The sequence below is a fragment of the Helianthus annuus genome, chromosome 16 (genome assembly GCF_002127325.2).
Source record: "Helianthus annuus cultivar XRQ/B chromosome 16, HanXRQr2.0-SUNRISE, whole genome shotgun sequence".
NCBI classification, from domain to species: Eukaryota; Viridiplantae; Streptophyta; class Magnoliopsida; order Asterales; family Asteraceae; genus Helianthus; species Helianthus annuus.
Window position 1 is genome coordinate 115525287 of NC_035448.2, and position 22681 is coordinate 115547967.

General features: G+C 35.8%; 1 protein-coding gene across 1 annotated transcript; it reads right to left on the reverse strand.

Moving 5' to 3' along the window:
* Window positions 1–783: 783 nt before the first annotated feature.
* LOC110919502 (calmodulin-binding protein 60 B) lies at window positions 784–3582 on the reverse strand. The gene is made up of 5 exons (XM_022163769.2): window positions 3072–3582; window positions 2229–2389; window positions 1955–2152; window positions 1699–1867; window positions 784–1158 (listed from the first exon to the last, which is right to left on the reverse strand). The coding sequence occupies exons 1-5, from the start codon at window positions 3580–3582 to the stop codon at window positions 1007–1009; spliced, it is 1191 nt and encodes a 396-aa protein (XP_022019461.2). The 3' UTR covers window positions 784–1006.
* Window positions 3583–22681: the final 19099 nt, after the last annotated feature.

Here is a 22681-nt window from a genome sequence, read left to right on the forward strand (position 1 = left end):
AACCAATAAGCCAATACTTAAGTTTGTCAAAGTACACGCGCCTCAAATAGTTTTCTAAATACCTGTTGACCACTTGTACTGAGGATGAGAAGTTGGATCATGCTGCAATTCTTGAATTATATGGTAGGGTATCACTGTGCGTAACAGATCCGAAAACTGATCTCAAACACAGCAGCCTACTGCTGTTTGACTGCATTTGACCAGGTTTGATCAGCGTTGAGCAGCAGTTGACCGGCAAGTCTGACTAGTGGTGATTTAATCAAAAGCTGATCTAATACGCTATGTTTCTAATCACCGGAGCTGCTAATGATCGGCAGCACACACAGACACTGAAAATAGATGAAAAAACAACACGAGGGATTTTATGTGATTCAATCTAAATTGACCTACGTTCACGACTGCAACTAGGGTTTACTTTTATTACTTTGGAGGTGATACGGTTTTTGGACATTTAGGAAACTAGGAAACTATTTATACTAATAGACTGGACATTTAGCGGTTTTTGGACACCTTTATGACCAAGTTGGAACTTTTCATAACAAAATAAGCACAAGCCTTTTGCCTTTCTATCATTAAACTCTTGCTGATGTTAAACTTCTCTCATTAACATTTTTATTATTAAATGTTGGATTTTTGTGAGCACACGCCAACTACTATTGCACCGCTATGAGAATTCACACAAAAGAACCAAAATTAAATTATATGATACACTTTAAACATCATAATTAGACACAGGGCAACAAAGAAGTTATGGCCAGCCACAAACTATAACACATTGGAGAAACTTATCTATAAACATTAGTGAAGTTTATATTCAACATAATACATATTAATTAATTACACAAGTGCTTAAAAGAAAGAAAGCATATATACCAACAGCTTTAAGCTGGGTGATTATAAAACGGATCGAATTCTGACATTCTTTTGGCAGCAACGTCTTTCCACACTGAAACCCACATCATGGCAGCCCGAATCTTGCACCACCTTCCCCTGGGAGATCCACTCCTTATATATCAAAATCCGCAGTTTGATTGTTTGGTCCGTTTGCTTGCCATGATGATGTCTCATCATGAAGATCATAAGGCACAGCAATTCCCAATTGACTGCTATCATTCGCTCCACTACTATATGGATCCGATATCTTCATTTCCAATTGATCTGTTACAGCATGGGGTCATTGGATCGCCATAATAAAAAAGTAAATGTGGTAACTTTGATCCGTCTACGGTCTACTTATGAATGTGTTGACTTGTGTTATGTTTATCTCTAATAAGTCAAGCGAGTAATATCAAAACAAAACTCCCTAGAAGGAAACGGATCAAATGCATGGAACCTCCTTAATCATTTTATTCGACAAGTAAGCTATTACTAACCTAGTACAACTTTTGTATTTCGCATTTGACAAACTAGTTATTTATAAAAAAAAAAAAAAAAAAAGAAAGAAAATTTTGGACAGGAAGTGATCCCCCATACCAAAAGTTTGTTTTGACCCATTAACCAACCTGCCCATTTACCACCACTGTTAAAGAGTATAATGTATGTTACTTGTTGGTGACATCTTGAAAGTTCACTTTGAAATTATAAGGAGCCGAGAAGGAGAAAAAAACAATTTATGCGACATATGGGAATATAAAGTTATATTGTTAACTAACTTGTACATGAAATACTTGCATATGATACCACGAAAGGTTTACGTACCTTGGTGCGGAAATGGGATATTAGCTTCCTGCATACCTAAACTAGCAGTTCTAAGACGGTCACCATGAAGGTTCGCTGCTAGCACGGGGGTTGCAACCGACAATAGATCAGTGGGTATCATCCCATCCAAATCTTTATAAACTTGTTGCTTTAATGCTTCCACCATAGACTAAAAACCATAATAAAAAAAATTACTAGTTTGCTAAAAGGCAAAGAATTAAAAACCAAACAAAGACTTGCGGTATGAAAAACAAACCTTCTGAAATTCATCGAGTTCATTCATGGAGAGATGACTTACACCATCAAAGGTTGCACCCACAACTTCAAATATCGAATTGAACAAGATCCCAATCCCATCTGCAACACATCTGTACAAGTATACCTTGTCATCTAAGATACAAGTTTTGGCGTGCTTGACAATCGTCTTCCATACGTTACTGGGACCGCCAAGTAGCTATATTATGATTATTATTAATTCATCCATAACAAGCTCATAAAATTCAAAACATATAAAAAGATGAATCTTTTACCGTGCATAGCCAGGACTCATTAGTCGTATAGACTTGTAGAAAATCATTCAAGGTGTATATTTTGTGTGATTTTAATCGTCTGTGCAAAACGCCATCATTTGCAATCTTTTCCAAGCGCCATACCTCGTCACCTAAGGATGGAGGATAATGCTTCTTGTATGCTAAATAAAAATAATTAGAGTAAAATATCTAGTAGAATTAGGCCAAACATAATCTCCTACAACCCATTAGCCGATTTAAACTATCTAGTATCACATAATTGTATACAGCATAAAGACAGTAAAAGTAGGGCTGTAAACGAACCGAACTTTCAGCGAACAGTTCATGAACTGTTCGAAGGGGAGATTGTTGTGTTCGTTTGTGTGTGGGGTTTTTAATTTTTAGTTATATATGTCCGTTTGTGGGTGAATCCATTTAATGTCTGTGATGCTGATTTTATTCGGAATTTAACATATATTCGTTTATGTTCATTAACGTTTGTTTGTGTTAATGTATGTTTGTTGGTGTTCGTTTATGTTCATGAACACGCTTGTTTGTGTTCGCTTGTGTTCATGAATGCTCGTTTGTGTTCGTGTGTGTTCATGAATGCTCGTTTGTGTTCGTGTGTGTTCATGAATGTTCGTTTGCGTTCGGTACCTAAAATTAATGAACGAACACAAACAAACACGAACAAGTTCATTTCCTTAATGAACGAACACATACATAAAATCTCATTCGGCAAGTGTTCATGAACACATGTATTTCCTTAACAAACGAACACGAACAAGGCCTTATTCATGTTCGTTTGGTTCGTTTGCATCCCTAAGTAGAAGATATGTTGAAAACAAAGAAAGGGGAACTTACACTCTCCTCTTTGATCTTTTACCACAAACCCTTCGCTTCTCGCTTCTCTAATTCTTACTCCACCCGTTACATTTTGGGCTTTCGCCCCTAACCTAAACTTCCTACTCCTTCTCCAGCTCGAGTTGTCAGTAAAAACAACATCATTTAACTCCGCAACGCCTTCTTTCAGATTCAGTATCAGATCCCCCATCAGCAACGGCCTTTTGCCATCTCTTGCATATACAACTTTTGCATCAAAATCACTCTCAGACCAATTTTCATGATCATCAGCAGAAAAATCATCATCAAGAGGAACAATTACTATCTTAGTCGAAGATAAGGGCCCATATGACACAATTGTATTATAACTAGTATCAAATAACACTAGTTTGATAGCAGTATTGTCCTCGGATTCTATCCTACTGTTAGTGAAACATGTGGGAAGCAGCTTAGTCTGAAAACAAAGCTGCAACCGCGTTGTGCCACGCGATTCATGTGCGTCAGAAGGAGATCTATGAAAAGGGAAACACATAAAATAAAGGGAGATAACAAAGTTTATGCCATGTGAAATGAGATGGAGAGACCGAGATACAACCTTGGTAATTTGCCATAGAACGTTTCCAATACGTGCCGCACCTCCTCTCGCACCTAACAGATAAAAATGTAAGCAAACATATCGTTAAAGAAATCAAATGGTGACAGCAGTCACATGACTTTAACAAATTTTAACATAAGATGATCTTTCAACCAAAAACTAAACGAACGAAAATATATATTAGCTAGTTTTACCAATATAAAAGCAAGGAGAACATGATATAAAAGCAAGGAGGACATGATAGTACCAGTCCGCGAATTAACGGTTCCAACACATTTGTTAGCTCTTGAGGTGAAAACCGTAGCCTCACATTTCTAATATCGCTGAAAAGGAAAGAACACACACATTAAAAACATTCACAGAACTCATAAAGTTACTGGCAGTTGTACAAAATCCGAATCACTCACTTTGAAGATCCATTTTCCTCTCGTTCTTGATTAGAAGGTCCAGAGCCATCCATTTTCTCATCCTCATCATGATCATCATTACCATACAATCGTTTTGGTCCCATCAAATACCAATGAATAACAACTAAATTAGGAACCGAAGCAATGTAACTATAAACTGACGAATATTTTATAGGAGACGCGAGTGGAAGCACATATGAAACTTCCAAGAATATTTGCACCTGACACCACATGAGTGTGTGGGTTTGTCATATTATTAAAAAATGTTGGATCTAACGCCATAACTATTGGGTGCTGCTAAACAAACATCCCTTTTCAAGGCATTTAGTGCATGCGCACACCCGGGCCATCACATCAATCCATCAAGCATATGCTATATGGGCGTATAGCATATGTATACGGCCATATATGGACCTATACCATCCATCACATCTGTTTCCCTATACAGTCACATTCACTGCCCTAATACGCCTGGACACTAAGACTATGTGTAGTGGGTTAATTAAAAAAAGTGCAAAAGTTTGTGCCACGTAATGTAATGCACTGGGGCTTTAACTAAACTACACCTTCACAAGGGTGTAGTGGTTTAATTAAAAAAATAGGTGATGTCAGTTGATGTGATTGGCTAATAAAATCACTCTCACACTCTATGCCCTCACACCTGTTAAAGCCTTGGCACCCCCTTTTGGCGGCCAGGTTTTGGTGTTTGGCGGCCCCTCTTAATTGATGAGGTGGAAAATGGTTAACGCCCACCACGGGCAGGCTAACATATAATAAACCCTATACGCTTGTATTCCATCAAATCACATCACTAGAAGGGGTTGATTAGTAACGTAAGGGTTGTTCGAATAGAATACCGTTATACTCCTACCTTTTTCTTATTTCTGTTTTAGAAAAGTCCTCTCTGTCTCTACAGAGATAGGGTTATAAACGAGCCGAAAAACTGGGCTGGAGCTCGGCTTGTAAAAAAGCGCGAGTTAGATCGTTTATTTTAGAAAAATTAATTGTATATATTTACACATATCAATATCTATGTTAAAAAAATATTATCAACATAGTGACATACACATAATTGCAGACTAATAAACAAAAGACTTAATAATTTTACGTATTAATATTTTGTTATACTTTCCGGTTTTATATATTAAAATTTGGGCTTAAATTTTAAGGAGCTAAACGAAGAAAGTCAAGGAGCCAAGCTTACCTTGGCTCAAGCTCGGCTCATTTAGAAACAAGCCAATTTCGAGACTTTTTAAGCAGTTACACGACTTGTCATCAATTTACTGAAAGTCATGCTGAATTATACACACCGTTTTGTACCAAAACTTTAGCCATTATACATACATACATACATGTCATTTCAATTTAATCCTATAATCCCATCACAGATTAAGTAAGTCCACAGCAATCACCAAAATTAAACACAAAATGCGTATATTAAGTGCAAATTTCTAGCTCTATTACACGACAATCGTTTTGCCATAAAAAAAAATATAATCTAGGGAGAATAAACGGTAATTGGCGTATAGGAAGAGTGTGTAGGAGAGAATAAACGCGTACCTGATGCATGGATTGTTACCAGGAAGATTGCAAGAAGTTACACACACGCATGCGTAGAAAGAAAGAAAGTCTTTTTGACTTTCAACATTATTATTGTTATTATTATTATTATTAAAATATAATATGTTTGGTTGTTCTACATATTTTACCAAGAAAGACAAAGTACCTTAATTACCTCTTCTTTGCTCTTAACAGTCCATTTAAGGGAATCTTGAACATTATTAGTTTGAGAATTTTAATCTTTTTAATAAATTATAGTGGTTTCATGTGTGCTAGAGCATTCACAATAGTCGTGTTTGTGACGTTTTTAAGGAGATAGAACATGATATGGAATAAAGAAGACAAAATAAAGATTTCTATTTAAAAACGCCCTAGAATAGAGTTTGTGACTTGTGAGTGAAGGAAAGAGAGAGGTTGTGTTTTTTGGAGCCGATTTTGGCTTTAAGCAGGGCAAAGCTTGATAGAGTGGTAAATGGTTACTTGGTGTCGATTTGAAGCCTGATATTGTAGATGGTGTTAGAATGTTTAACTTGAAACAAAATAATTCTACGAGAACAAATGAACATTTAATGCAAAAAAGCTTTTATCATTGGTACCTTTATTAATATAACTAGAGTTGTAGTAACCCGTGCTTCTCTGTGGGCAGCGTTTGTTTTGCAAAAAGGTGTTATTGCAGAGATGCTTAGTAAGGCTGGCAACGTTTGTTGTGCTAAAACGTACGATGGTAACGCAAGAGTCTTGGTCTGGTTAGGTAAAAAAACTAAACTAATAGAGCAACCAATTATAAAACTATTTATTTTGAATCCATTTAATTTTGTTAATTATATTACCAATACAAAAATATGTAAATAAAATCTAATAAAAAATAAAACAGAAAAACTAAAATGTAAATAAATAAATAAATTTGTGAGCGAGTGGTTAGTAATTGTGTTGTAGTTGGTAGTATTTTTATGCAAAATATTAAAAAAAAAAAAAGTAGGCCAATAGAATGAACCCACATAAACCAATAAACATAGTCTACTATCCAAGTTCCCTTTAATTTAATAAAATATAAAATATAAATATAAATATAAATATAAATATAAATATAATATAATATAATATAATATAATATAATATAATATAATATAATATAATATAATATAATATAATATAATATAATATAATATAATATAATATAATATAATATAATATAATATAATATAATATAATATAATATAATATAATATAATATAATATAATATAATATAATATAATATAATATAATATAATATAATATAATATAATATAATATAATATAATATATTATAATATATTATATTATAATATAATATAATATAATGTAATGTAATGTAATATAATATAATATAATTCTCATTTTTAATATAGTGTATAACTAGTGGGTTACCACCCGCTTCACGGCGTGTTTAAACTATAGATAAAAAAAAGCAATTGCGAATAGACATTTTACGTAAAGGTAAAAAACCACGTCACGACAGTGTATTCGAATGTCACAAAAAGTTATGGGTTCAGTTTGTGATGGTATCGACATTCGTTATAACCATAAAAAAGAATACTTGCGACAGGTCCAAAACATGAATAAAATAACCTACTTACGACGGTACATAGAAAGTTAGAAATACTTTACCTCGAGAAAAAACTAAAAAGAAATAACAATAAATAAGTAAAAGGATAAAAACTAAAAGTTTAGGGTCTAAATAGTAATTACAATAAAATGTAAAGAGAAAAACTAAAGTTAGGGGTTAAATAGTGATTGTAATAAAGTGTAAGAGCATTCACTTCTCTTCCATTATTTTTACTCTATAATTTCACTAAAAACAACTACACTTTCTCAGTCCTTTCAATTAAATAATATTTTTTTATACTTTTATCATTACTTTTTCTCTCTTCTCTACACACAACCACTTTCAAAATATATTAAAAAATTATAGAAGATGAATAGTGTCCTCTTAAATTTAAAAATGAACAATAACATTTTCTCTCTCATCTGCTCACAACCACTTTCAACCACCTACAATCACTTTTCATAATACAAGGGCCTAAATATGTTATTACTAAAGTAGAGAAGCTGTATGATAAACTTATTAAAAAATTAGAAGGTGTAAATGAACATTATATTATAATGACATTTTGGTAATTAAACCTAAAAGTAATGACTTTTTATTTACTATAACTAATATAATGATGTAGATTAATATATAGTATAATGTATATAAATAAAAAGAAAAGAAATGAACATAATACTTTTTATTTCCTTGTCTCATCTCTCCTTCATCTCTCTCATCACATTTTTTAAGCAATAATTGTCAGGGTTGAACACACACGAAACCGAACAAATGCAGACGAAAGCAATGAATGAACACGATGATTCAAGATGGTTTGGTCAGTTGACCTACATCCATTGTGTTGCAACTAAGATTTCTTTTATTATTTGGGTGCTACAAGAAATTACAAGTACAATGTTATCATTATATAGACAGTAATCTAGGGTTTAGGAAACTTAATCTCTAAGCCCGCATAGAGATCATTAGGGCCACCTATATTAACATACTAATTTACTACTAATTATAAACTGTGTGAGCTGACCCAAGGCTAGGGTCGACTGCCCTCCCTTGGTCGGTCCTCCACACCAAATCTCTTAAAAATGTCCCACTTGGAGGCTCAAACAATGCTTCATAGTCTTCAAAATTTGTACATCTTGTAATCTTCCTTTATACTAGTTGCAACAACCTTCTTGACAGTTAACCTGAAGGCACGTTAAAGCTCCTACTGAGCTTCAACAAATCAGTCAATCCGTGACTCGTTCTTTGTCCCTGACGATTTCTACATAAACATACTGCCGCCAGATTCTAAGAAATCATGAGAACACATGCTTTCCAATACTAGCAAGAGATTCTCTGGAGAGACTTTTCCAGCTGGAATATTGGTCTTTTTAACCCACTGGTGAACTGGAATTATAACTGAAACACACCCTGTACTCCCGTAGTCATGATTTCCTCCAACTGGTATGACCTTCTGAGTTCGCTCATCCTAAATATTCCCTGTGACTCTAGGTTTCTCTCATTCAAAACAAACCCTTTTATGTCCTCGACATTCTGTGAACTCGACTTTGTTTGTCTTCAGAACTGAAACATCACATCCTTTTGATGAAACACTGACCATGTATAATGGGCGTCTTTTTTTCCACGAGCCATGACCATATCCCTTTTAATATTCTTCTGCTGTTGAAGGGGTATGGTCCCAAAAACCCACGCCGACCAATCAGGTCGCGCGCGAGACCATACTCCTATTATACTAATCTGGCAACTTTCTCAACCTCGCGCCGACTAATCAGGTGAAACCTAGGTCGCGCGCGAGGTCCAAACAAAGACAAGACCAGATTTCACACTTAGCTTCCTGGATAAAAGCTCTCACTTCCTGGACCTTGCACCGGCTACATGGGTTCTCCCCAAGGGTCGCGCGGAGGACGGAAGCGCAGGTCTTCATTTAATGTTGTTGTCAGCCTATCTGCACACACGACCCCGTGTGTCAACGGCACGACCTCGTGTCTTCTGTACTTGTTGTACGAACCCAGATATGCAAATCTGAGAGTTGACCATGGCACGTGCTTAAGAGACACGGCCCCGTGTCCTTTGTCGTTTTCTGTTTATCTTTATCTTCTGGGAATCTTGACTGAGGCATGGTCCCATGCCCGGCTGGAACAGCCTCGTGCTTGGCCTCTAGTTTGTTGTTTTTGTCTTTGGGGTGAAGCTTGGAGGGTCAGTATGGTGTGTCAACTTCCTTCCTTCGTATTTATGTTGGTTTTCGCCGTTAATTTGTTCCTTTTTTCGTTTAAGCTCTTTTAATCCTGAAAATCAAAAGTAAACAAAGAAACACACTTTTTTTCAACATTAGTACTAAAAAAAGGTTTTTTTTATACATTATTTGATATGATTTATATGTTGCATTTTGTGCATATCACCCACCATGCTCCCAACTAAGCTCATAGTTGTGCGTTTGTGTTGTGGTTGATTTCCACAAGAAACAAGACTCGAAACCTTCATAAAAATATGCCCTAAAAGTCACAAGTGACTTTAAAAGTGTTGGAAGCATCCAAGCTTTCAACCTTCAATGTTGAAAGACTTATGATTTGGTGAATGTGTGAACCATAGAAGCTTTGGCACTCTAAACCTTGTTCCACTACTTCACTTGTTTAAAACTTTAGCTTAGATTCCTACATTAAATCTCAAAGCAATTTCCAACAAAAGGACAAGGCTATATCACGTCCCCAAACACTCTCTATGTTTGAGATGCACGCATCTAGCTTACTCACTTGGTTTTAAAGATTTAGTAGTTTATGTAATTTTCCTTTTTAGTTCATATTCATGACCAACCGAAATCATCAACAAAATTAATGATTTTGTGCTTTGGTGAATCAGATAATGATGTTAAATAGATGAAATTAATCATACCTCCTTGCATGACCATTCTCATGATACTCCAATTTACATTCCTATTACGTTAAGTTTTAAGTTTTGAATCCTATCCGTTAAATAAAAACTGCAACTCACACACATTCGTTTCCATCTTAGGGTGTAACGCTCCGCATTTTTTCATAACTTTCCATATTTATAAACCTCAGTGGGTACTCCCATTTTTAGAAATTTTGTATCCTTGTATTCATCGTTTCGTTATAATCGTCAAAAAAAATCTGTTATCTTTAATTTAATTCATTATAATTATGGTTATTTATTCATTATTTTAAATTAATTGAATTAATTAATTACACCATTTAAAAGTTTATTTTTTTATAATAACCTAGTTAGTCTCGTTAGATTTTTAAAGTTAGTAGATAACCTAGTTAGTTATAGGAAATGTTAGCCAAGCTAATCTAACTATTCATTTAACTCTTTAAAGTTAAGGGACTATTGGTGTAATTACTTGAAAGTATAAATGGAACCAAACCCTAAAGATTAGAAGAAGGCAGCCGCTCCCCTGTTCTCTCTCTGCAACTCCGGTCACCGGATTCCGGTGACAGTGCCGATTCCGGCTGTCCGCTGTCTTGTTTCTCCGACCAGACACCCCCTCCCCTCGACAAGCACCCTCAGTCACCTGCTCCCCCTCTCAAAACGAACGGCCAAATGCACCTATGGTGGCGACACATGGTGGCGAACATCGGAGATCGACACGGAGAGAGAGAGAGAAGGTGCGATGAGAGAGAGCGCGGTGGAGAGAAAGATCGACCAACCACCTCCCTGTGGCGGTGGTGACATAACAGCGGCAGCAACATAACATTGACGGCGGCAACGGCAGCGCCGCCGTGAGCGGCGGCGGTTTGATTCAGTTGGGTCACGTTTCTCTAGTGCCGGCATCAGGTTCCGTTTCGAGTCTCGATTCAGGTAACATTTTCCGTTTATTCAGTTCAGTGTGGGTTTTGACTCAAGTCGGACTTTGTTTGTTTTCAGTCCATGTTCGGTTCCGGTTCCTGAGATTCAGGTTAGTTGATTCAGCTTTTGTTTTGATTTATTAGATTCAATTTCTGGTTAACTTCGACTCAGTCACTTTTTTGTTCTATTCGCACAGACTCGGTACAGTGGTGGTGCCGGACGTGGTTGGCGCGAGTTATGTTCATTCATTTTAATTCAGATTGGATTTCGTTCTCAGATTCAAGTTTGGTTCTGTTCAACAGTAGTGGTGCTTGGGTCGGGTTCGGCTTCGCACGAGTCAACTCGGTTTGGGTTAGCTCGGGCTCGCGTCAAATCTCAGATCTTGTTTCGGGTCAACACCAGGTCAAACCCGGTCAAACTGGTCAAACGTCACACGTAGTCAGATTTGGGTGGTTCAAGTTCGTTATGGTTCGAGTCAGTTTCGGTTCAGCCAACACAAGTCAACCGGTCAATTAACGGGTCAGCGACTCGTTCGAGATTCGGTACATTTTAAACAACACTAATTTTGTCTTTATTTTGTACATAATCATTACTTTAAACATCGAATTGTTACGATTAGTAAATTCTTGTATTTAACGAGAATACTTATATATATTGTTTGCTTTATGACTAATGGTTGAGTTTTGACAATATATCGACAACTTGTGTTGTCGGGATCGTCCAAAAACAGAGGAAACTCTGCCCGTTTTTCGTAAAATCCCGTAAAACGAAACGTGTTTATTTTACAAAACGAAACCTATCAAATTCGATTAAGTTTTATAAGATAGATATAAGCGTATATTTATTCTGACATCATTTCAGCAATACTCTTGATAGACTTGATTTATAATTTTTATATAAACTATATAAAATATATATGAATATATACACATTTATATCAACTAGTTATACTTTAAAACTTCACTTCAAACCCTCTGTCATAATTCCGTTTATTCATGCACCATCGTTTGCCCATATAGAGTTACCTCGGTGTTCCATCCTCCTAATCTCTTACACTCGTCAACACTTGGATAATCGGAAGACTTGGCAATTATGTGAGTATACTCGTATTTCCCCCTTTTTACTTTTACCACTTTTGGGGTGTAACATGTTTATCTTTCAACAAACTTACACATGAACATTTTGCTTAAACACATGAACATTCCTATGACATGCTTGTATACGTGATGGCTTGATGCTTTAAACTTGGATTAATCTTATGTGTTGAATTTATCATTAACTTCGTACGAGCCAAACCGTGACATATGTAGCGCTATAGGATTAACGACCCGCCCCTTTATCTCGGTTATGTCATGAGCATATTGTGTTTCCTTGGTTTGATATGTTAGACACATACCATATTTAAATGTTTATCTTGAATCACATGCTTGCTATGAGGAATCGTTTAAAACTTATCTTTTACTATGGATGTATCAAACTTGTATACTCGCTCTTTACTTTTGCATTGAAACTCTATTTTAATACATGTTGCAGGTTGTTAGACCAGACGATGAAGAAATCAAGTTAGGATGGACTTAGATACTCGTTCGATAATAAACAATGTTGTCGCAATTTGTCTTATTTGAAACTATGTAATTCAAATTTTAGTCATTTATGAAATTGGATTTAAATTATATTGTCACATAGTGTTATGATGTCTCTTACAATCTTCACACTTCGTCTCATCCCGATGTTTCCGCCATTGGTTGGGGTGTGACAGATTGGTATCAGAGCCATAACTATAGGGAATTAGGAAAAGTAGGAATGCTTTAACCTAGTCTATAGTTTTAGAGCTTTATTCTTATGTTTTACTTGAAACTACTTGCATGCTACCTTATTTGCTTTTATTTGTTCTCTCTTGATCTTTTAAGCATATATGTCCCTTATGTGTTAACACTTAACATGTTATACTTGCTTTATTATGTGCTAATACATGTTTTATTGTCCCACTCGTTATGTGTTATTCTTGATATGCTTCATTGTGTGTTTATATTTGTTTGTTTATTCCTTTAACATACTCTTTCCCTCACGCATTTTACTCGATATTTCTAAATCCGAAAACACTCATAATACACAAACGAGACGGCTTCACCAAAATAGGCGTGAAACCCACAATTTGGTGAACAACTCTCAATCCATCTAAATTTCTTTTTTTTACATGAAATTCGCGATCAAGATAGGAGTGAAATCCTCACCTTGATGGAGAAATTCAATTTTCAAATTCTAGTGGATCCTCGTCATAGTGTTGAAATTAAATTTTGACCCGACGAGTACCAACCACACTTAGGATACGAAATCGTCAAGTTAGGGGTGAAACCCGCACCTTGTCGACTAGATCCACTCCTCGATTTTTTTTTTAAATAAATCCCGCCAAGTCTCGAGATTTCGATCGATTTGTGACATGTAGTAACCGTAAGGGTAAATACCGTTAACCGACTTATCGGCCAGAGTATTTCACCTATTAGGCCAAAGCATGCTCCTCAAACTCGAAAGACTTTTCGACCACTTTGGTTAGTCAAAGTTCCGTTTTGGAACCATCCTAAATTTTAATCAAACATGTGTTTTACTATTTGTTTTATACGATGCAATCTTTCAAATTTGAGTTTACTTTCGATATTCTCTTTTTACACACACAACATATTGAATCTTTTCCATACATTTATATATATGCATGATTTCATATAATTTAAATTCATAATTCTTGTAACGACAAGTGGAGACATAACATCGAGATAGGAGTGATTTCCTTACCTTGACGATTAACTCCACTCCCTTTTCCTTAAAACGACCTCACCAACGAGTTAGGGGTGATTCCCTTACCTAGGTGATCGTTACCAAAACGTTCTTTTAAAATGTCTTATTTTGTAAACTCGATCATATTTTATACCCAAATTGCTTATCATTAACCAAATCACCACTTATGCGATTTTCAAAATTTATCATTTTATCAAACGTATACCTTATTCAATTATATATTTCACATAAACCATATACTCGAGATTCTTAATCATGTCTTAAACGTTTTACTACACAAATTTCCAAACCTTACGAAATGCTACCTATCAACTTAATCGGTCAAATGGATCTCTTGCCCATGAACTTCATGTTCAACTTAATCACTAAAACACGTACACATTATATCATCATACTAGAGACTTCCACTCTTAATCGAAATCAAACTAACCTTTTCCCCAATTACTCATAAGATCTCATAGATGTTATATGGTCGTTTTACTAAATACTCTTTTCAACATCAATGAATCATTTGATAAAACTTTTAACAATCACTACGCCCTTTTGCTAAATTTCCTTTCTAAAGATCCTCGTTTTCACAAGAACCTCCTAAATTCATAATTTCTTGTTTGATGAAACGAACCTACTTTTATAAAAAAAATAAAAAAAAAATAAAAAAAACCTTTTTCCTACACCAATTTACAAAACGCGTGGGCAAGAAGACTTCATGAGGACCGACCATCTTCGGATTACGTAAACCCTTTCAAAACAAAAATAGCATTTCCATTCATTACAAAATACGATATGCATGACCAATAAGTACTTTATATCCTCTTACATATGCAAACTATATTCTACCTTTTAAACCAAGCTCAATCTAAATTTGATTCAATAAACTCAACGTTTCGTTTAAACAACTATACATGCATATCATCATACACGTTTTTGTCGCTTCATCACGACAATTTCACTTATATCGTTCGTATTTACATGCTCAACCTTTTGAGCACTCTTACATACGTAACTTTGTTATGTTTCAATTAATACTATATACGTAATCATTAGTATTTGTACTCACACTCTCACTCATATTCATAACAACACATTTTATGCTTATACTTATAATCGTATTCATACTTGTACTCATGCGTTTTATGCTTATAATTATATTTATACGTTTCATGCTTACATGTATACTCATACTACTCATATGTTTGATACCCATACTTACGTGTATATTCATACTTAAACTTATACTTATGCTCATAATTTTGCTTATACTCATGATTCATACATTCGTACCTATACGCGAGCGTAATCCGAGGGATTCGCTTGCGTGGGTCCCATACATACTTAAGCATGGAATTGCTTACATACTATATTCTTATACGTACACATTCTCATTCTTTTTATGTATACCCTGATTCATACACAACTAGTACAAGCTATGCAAATCATGCGACGATCAAAATAATCGCGGGTGCACACGGGATTATAGTGATTGGCTCATGAGAATGTCACACCCCTATTTTCCACGTGTCACCGGTGGGCCCGGTGGGGGATTGCCGTGACGTAGTTGATATCATCATAGTCAAACAACACAAATTATAATGCACAGCGGAAGCAAAGAAAGATTTATTTCAACTTAAAATTATTGTAATATCCAAGTATCACAAAATGTCGAAATAAGATCCACAGGCAGAATCAAATAAACAGGAAACTTCATTTCAACAGACTCCATGCATCCTAAGCTTGCGAGACTTCTATGGATGCTTAAGGAGTGACCAGCCTATTACGCGTAGTACCTGCACTTAGTCTTTTTGGAAAATACGTCAGTTTACACTGGTAAATACAATTTAACTGACTCATTTTGAAAACGTTTAAAATTGATTTAAATGCACGTGGCATAAAACTTTTTATAACTTGGGATAATTATTTGCTTAATAATCTTGTAAAAGAATTACATGTTCATTCTGCGTTCAGTAGCCCGGGTTCGTTCCGGGTTAAGGATTAATAGACACACCACTTAATATAATTCCGCCGCGAGACTTCTCTCGTACCGACGATTATATATGTTATACAGCGCTACGGGTGTACGCCTACACCCGAGTGCTAAGGTCGTGGCCATTCTTTGAATGATGCCAAGGATATCCGGGACATGGTCATTAAGCCCCCAAAGGCGTTAAACAAACAAAACAGCATTTTCAAACGGGTTCATTTGACTACACATAACCAAGACCGGTTATGGTCAATTTCCCGACCAAGCGGTATTTTATATACCGTACCCCAAGCCCGTATAGGGAAAATAAGTTAAACGTATTTACCTGAGCAAGTACAGACCAAATATAACGAGTGTAAGTAGCTTTTACTGGGCTCCTAGATCTGGAAATTAAGGTTTTAATAACCTATTAGAATCCTAACGGGTCTTAAGTTTAGACCGGTTAGTTTTATATAAAGATTACGGTTTTAAACGCACAATAAGGCGAAGACCGTTTAAGAATGTGGTTTTGACCCAACAAGCTTGGACACTTGTTTAATATGGGTAATATAATCACATTCTGAATTTTGAGACCGAAAGGATATGGTTTGACCCGTTTCGGCTAAAATGGCCAAACTAGCCACATAAGCCGATCCGAACGCGTATAATGCGTAACGAGTAACCATAAGAGTCAAATACAAGTTTCTGAAGTCAATATGCTTAAAATATGTTGTGATATCAGAATGATACCTTCCATTATGCCCCAAATGATTATAAACCAAAACTATGCCTCATAAGGGCGTTTTGGTCATTTTATAAGGTGTAAAAAGGGTTAAAATGATAACCTGAGTTACAGGTCTGATTAAATTAGTAAATATACTTACTTTACTAAGTTATAACAGTAGGGTATCAAATTTATATGAAATTTATTATCTTTAACCTTACTATGCACCGTAGGGGCATTTTGGTAATTTCACATGTGCCTAAAAGGTCAATTCTGGAATTCTGAGTTCAAAACATTTGCCTACTGTTTAAAGTATAAAAATTTACTAAACATATCAGTAGGTATCAACCTTTGTGCTTAATAAGGTTCTAGTGCACACTTATGTGTTAAAAATGCCTAAAAAGGCGATTTGGAGCCATTTCCGGGTTTTCTGTAAAAAGCTGATATTTTTAATATTCCAGAAGGCTCAAAATAGTTTATTTATCATAACAAATCAGTAAAAATTGGTTTGAGGTCAAAAGGATTTGTAAAACTCAATTTATGGCTAAAAAGGGCAAAACCGGCATAAACCGAATTAATCTTAGAACACTAAGTTATGCTCAGCCTAAAAATAAATAAAAATTTTCAAAAATCCCAAAATATTATCTTATAACAGTAGGTATAAAGTTTGGTATAAAAATTTGGGTTTTGATGGGCTATACATAATTTACGCTAATTAATTATCAAAGAAGCCCTTAATTACGCTATTGAGCATAACTCTTAATCTAGACCTCAAACTGACTTCAAATTTTGGGCGCAAGTTTATAAATCAGTAGCTAAGGTTCTTACCCTTTTACATTTTCAAAAATCCCGTTTTAAGGTCAAATGGGTATAATGGTCAACATATAAGCGATTAACGGAAACATGCATGTGAATAGGATATCTAATGAACCAAGTTGTATAATCTCAGAGAGTTATACTAACATGTAAATAGGTTCAAAAGAAGCTCTAAGGAAATCCTAATCTTGGCTTAAACGGGTCAGAACTGAAAGTCAAAGCAGAAGTCAAACTTTGCGACTTTCGGTTCCAAACCGAGCCTAAACTGAAAATTGTCGAGTTGAACATGTTGGAACATGTTCTTACATTAATTACCAAGTTATTTTAATGTTTAAACAGGTTGCATGGATCCTACATTGCTAATTATGTATTAATTCGCAATTAACCTTTCTGTTGACTTTTTATAACAAGCTTTGACTCGACAATTAACATAGTTAGAGTGGGAAACTGGAAATACCCTTTTAAGGGTTTGTTACCCATATAATTACCTACTTAAAGGTACTTTTAATTCGTGATTTGACAGAGCACATTTTAATTAATCACGAAGTCAAACCTTAATTACGACGGTTTGACTTTTAGCTAATTAACTAAGCTAAAACGAATTAGGAAGGGTTAAGGGCACTTACTAGAGTCCTAATTATGCTTAGGGACCACTAAGAGGCTTGCTTGCTGTCCAGAGAGCTCCAGGAAAAGAGTTGTGAACTTCTTGGAAGTGGGTGTTCAAATGGTTACAACATGAGGCCTTTATATAGCCTCTTTGATCTTACAAGATGATGCCACAAGACCCTATGCATGCTCCCTGATCATCACAACTGTCCCTAGTGCATGAAAAATAATTTGCACAGCCCCTGGTATCATTTCATAGGCCACAAAGTCGGTTAAACAGGCTGGACAGACACCTGCAGGTGTTTTCTGTCGCTGGCACCCTGACGCGGCCCGCCTGAGGATATAGGGAATTCTAACGCGGGCCGCCTGACCTGTCTGATCAGTCAACAAATTTTCAAAGTTTGCACTTTTGGTCCCTGGTCCTTTGTAACGTGGTTTTGAGCTTCTAAATTGCCATTTCAGCCTCCAAACTTGATTTTTAAGGGCCTTGGGACATTTACTAACTTGGTTAAGTCCTTGACTAACCTTGTAACCACTCATAAGGCCATATAATTCAATGTTGATGCTTTTAACCCCTCGAACACGAATTTGATCATAACTTTCTCATACGATAACGAAACTTTATGAAATTTTAACCACATATTCTAGTGAGTATATTTTATCATTACAAAGCTTCGGGTCTACCAAAAGGTCACTCAGAGGTATACTTTGCACATGTTGACACTTTTAGCCCCTGTAGTTTGTAATTTCTCACTTTCCTTTATGTTTCGCTTCGTATGATCCATGATTTATTCGTTGGATGGTATAAACATTATGTAGGGCTATTTTAGAATATATTTATCCATTGTTGACACTTTGGACCCTTATATTCACATAGTTTCCCTGTTTGTCAACTTTAGTCCCTCCAAAGTATTCTTTCTCACGTTCAGAGCTTATGACACGTGTTTATACTTTATTGGACACAAATTTTCAAGGTGTTACAGAGAACAATAGAGTGTACTACTGTGTATGGTAAAACATATAACGTAACATGACACCGAATATGAAACGAACGTAATGTGGTCAAGACATGGTGGATACGCCGCTGGTACTTCCTATACATAAGTGTTTTCACCATGTTACCGAACTTTCATAAAACGTGCCACGAGAAATTCAGTGTTTTACAGACCTTTTTGGACCTTGTGCAAACTTTAAACAACTCACAACGCATTATATCCGATTATCCATGACGAGACTCATTCTTAACATATTACTTTTGTCGATCCGATACGTACGCCACTTGTAATCGTCTATTAGATCGATCGTTCACCCACATATCTCCGTTATTCTCCACTGCCCTTCAGGCAAGCCTAAATTTTAATCAATTCTCTTCTGTTTGCCAAAACCCTATCAAGTCTTCCTTTTGAATAAATTTCGGGACGAAATTTCCTAAAGGAGGGGAGACTGTAACGCTCCGCATTTTTTCATAACTTTCCATATTTATAAACCTCAGTGGGTACTCCCATTTTTAGAACTTTTGTATCCTTGTATTCATCGTTTCGTTATAATCGTCAAAAAAAAATCTGCTATCTTTAATTTAATTCATTATAATTATGGTTATTTATTCATTATTTTAAATTAATTAAATTAATTAATTACACCATTTAAAAGTTTATTTTTTTATAATAACCTAGTTAGTCTCGTTAGATTTTTAAAGTTAGTAGATAACCTAGTTAGTTATAGGAAATGTTAGCCAAGCTAATCTAACTATTCATTTAACTCTTTAAAGTTAAGGGACTATTGGTGTAATTACTTGAAAGTATAAATGGAACCAAACCCTAAAGATTAGAAGAAGGCAGCCGCTCCCCTGTTCTCTCTCTGCAACTCTGGTCACCGGATTCCGGTGACAGTGCCGATTCCGGCTGTCCGCTGTCTTGTTTCTCCGACCAGACACCCCCTCCCCTCGACAAGCACCCTCAGTCACCTGCTCCCCCTCTCAAAACGAACGGCCAAATGCACCTATGGTGGCGACACATGGCGGCGAACATCGGAGATCGACACGGAGAGAGAGAGAGAGAAGGTGCGATGAGAGAGAGCGCGGTGGAGAGAAAGATCGACCAACCACCTCCCTGTGGCGGTGGTGACATAACAGCGGCAGCAACATAACATTGACGGCGGCAACGGCAGCGCCGCCGTGAGCGGCGGCGGTTTGATTCAGTTGGGTCACGTTTCTCTAGCGCCGGCATCAGGTTCCGTTTCGAGTCTCGATTCAGGTAACGTTTTCCGTTTATTCAGTTCAGTGTGGGTTTTGACTCAAGTCGGACTTTGTTTGTTTTCAGTCCATGTTCGGTTCCGGTTCCTGAGATTCGGGTTAGTTGATTCAGCTTTTGTTTTGATTTATTAGATTCAATTTCTGGTTAACTTCGACTCAGTCACTTTTTTGTTCTATTCGCACAGACTCGGTACAGTGGTGGTGCCGGACGTGGTTGGCGCGAGTTATGTTCATTCATTTTAATTCAGATTGGATTTCGTTCTCAGATTCAAGTTTGGTTCTGTTCAACAGTGGTGGTGCTTGGGTCGGGTTCGGCTTCGCACGAGTCAACTCGGTTTGGGTTAGCTCGGGCTCGCGTCAAATCTCAGATCTTGTTTCGGGTCAACACCAGGTCAAACCCGGTCAAACTGGTCAAACGTCACACATAGTCAGATTTGGGTGGTTCAAGTTCGTTATGGTTCGAGTCAGTTTCGGTTCAGCCAACACAAGTTAACCGGTCAATTAACAGGTCAGTGACTCGTTCGAGATTCGGTACATTTTAAACAACACTAATTTTGTCTTTATTTTGTACATAATCATTACTTTAAACATCGAATTGTTACGATTAGTAAATTCTTGTATTTAACGAGAATACTTATATATATTGTTTGCTTTATGACTAATGGTTGAGTTTTGACAATATATCGACAACTTGTGGTGTCGGGATCTTCCAAAAACAGAGGAAACTCTGCCCGTTTTTCGTAAAATCCCGTAAAACGAAACGTGTTTATTTTACAAAACGAAACCTATCAAATTCGATTAAGTTTTATAAGATAGATATAAGCGTATATTTATTCTGACATCATTTCAGCAATACTCTTGATAGACTTGATTTATAATTTTTATATAAACTATATAAAATATATATGAATATATACACATTTATATCAACTAGTTATACTTTAAAACTTCACTTCAAACCCTCCGTCATAATTCCGTTTATTCATGCACCATCGTTTGCCCATATAGAGTTACCTCGGTGTTCCATCCTCCTAATCTCTTACACTCGTCAACACTTGGATAATCGGAAGACTTGGCAATTATGTGAGTATACTCGTATTTCCCCCTTTTTACTTTTACCACTTTTGGGGTGTAACATGTTTATCTTTCAACAAACTTACACATGAACATTTTGCTTAAACACATGAACATTCCTATGACATGCTTGTATACGTGATGGCTTGATGCTTTAAACTTGGATTAATCTTATGTGTTGAATTTATCATTAACTTCGTACGAGCCAAACCGTGACATATGTAGCGCTATAGGATTAACGACCCGCCCCTTTATCTCGGTTATGTCATGAGCATATTGTGTTTCCTTGGTTTGATATGTTAGACACATACCATATTTAAATGTTTATCTTGAATCACATGCTTGCTATGAGGAATCGTTTAAAACTTATCTTTTACTATGGATGTATCAAACTTGTATACTCACTCTTTGCTTTTGCATTGAAACTCTATTTTAATACATGTTGCAGGTTGTTAGACCAGACGATGAAGAAATCAAGTTAGGATGGACTTAGATACTCGTTCGATAATAAACAATGTTGTCGCGATTTGTCTTATTTGAAACTATGTAATTCAAATTTTAGTCATTTATGAAATTGGATTTAAATTATATTGTCACATAGTGTTATGATGTCTCTTACAATCTTCACACTTCGTCTCATCCCGATGTTTCCGCCATTGGTTGGGGTGTGACATAGGGTAACTTTGGTGTTCCAAACTCAAGAACTCTTCCAACTCACTACGTGGAAATCTCTACACAAACCGTGAGTATACATGACCCCCTTTTTCGTTTTTACACTTTTGGGTGCAATTTATATATATATATATATATATATATATATATATATATATATATATATATATATATATATATATATATATATATATATATATATATATATATATATATATATATATATATATATAGGGTAAGGTTCATGCGAGAACCACCTTTATTGCGAGAACCGCGAGAACCAATGTGAACACAAGCTAAAATAGCTAAAAAAACCTAACCCCCACCCCCCAAAAACCTAAACCCCCCCACCCCCCCCCCCCCCCCCAAAAAAAAACCTAACCCCCCCCCCCCCCAAAGCTAAATGCTAAAAACTAAAACCCTCAAAAAACCTAAAAAAAACCTAACCCCCCCCGACCCCACCCCCCCCCCCCCCAAAAAAACCTAAACCCCCCTCCCCCACCCCCCAAAAACCTAAACCCCCCCACCCCCCCCCCCCCAAGCTAAAATGCTAAAAACTAAACCCCCAAAAAACCTAAAAAAATCTAAAAAAAAATCTAAAATTTTTTTTTATTTTTTTACTATTTTTTATGTTCAAATCGCTACTTTTAGTAGCCAAAAAAAAACATTTTTTTTTTTTTTAAAAAAAAATTTTTTTTTTTGGATACTAAAAGTAGCGATTTTTATATAAAAAATAGTAAAAAAATAAAAAAAAATTTTGGGTGTTTTTTAGATTTTTTTAGGTATTAC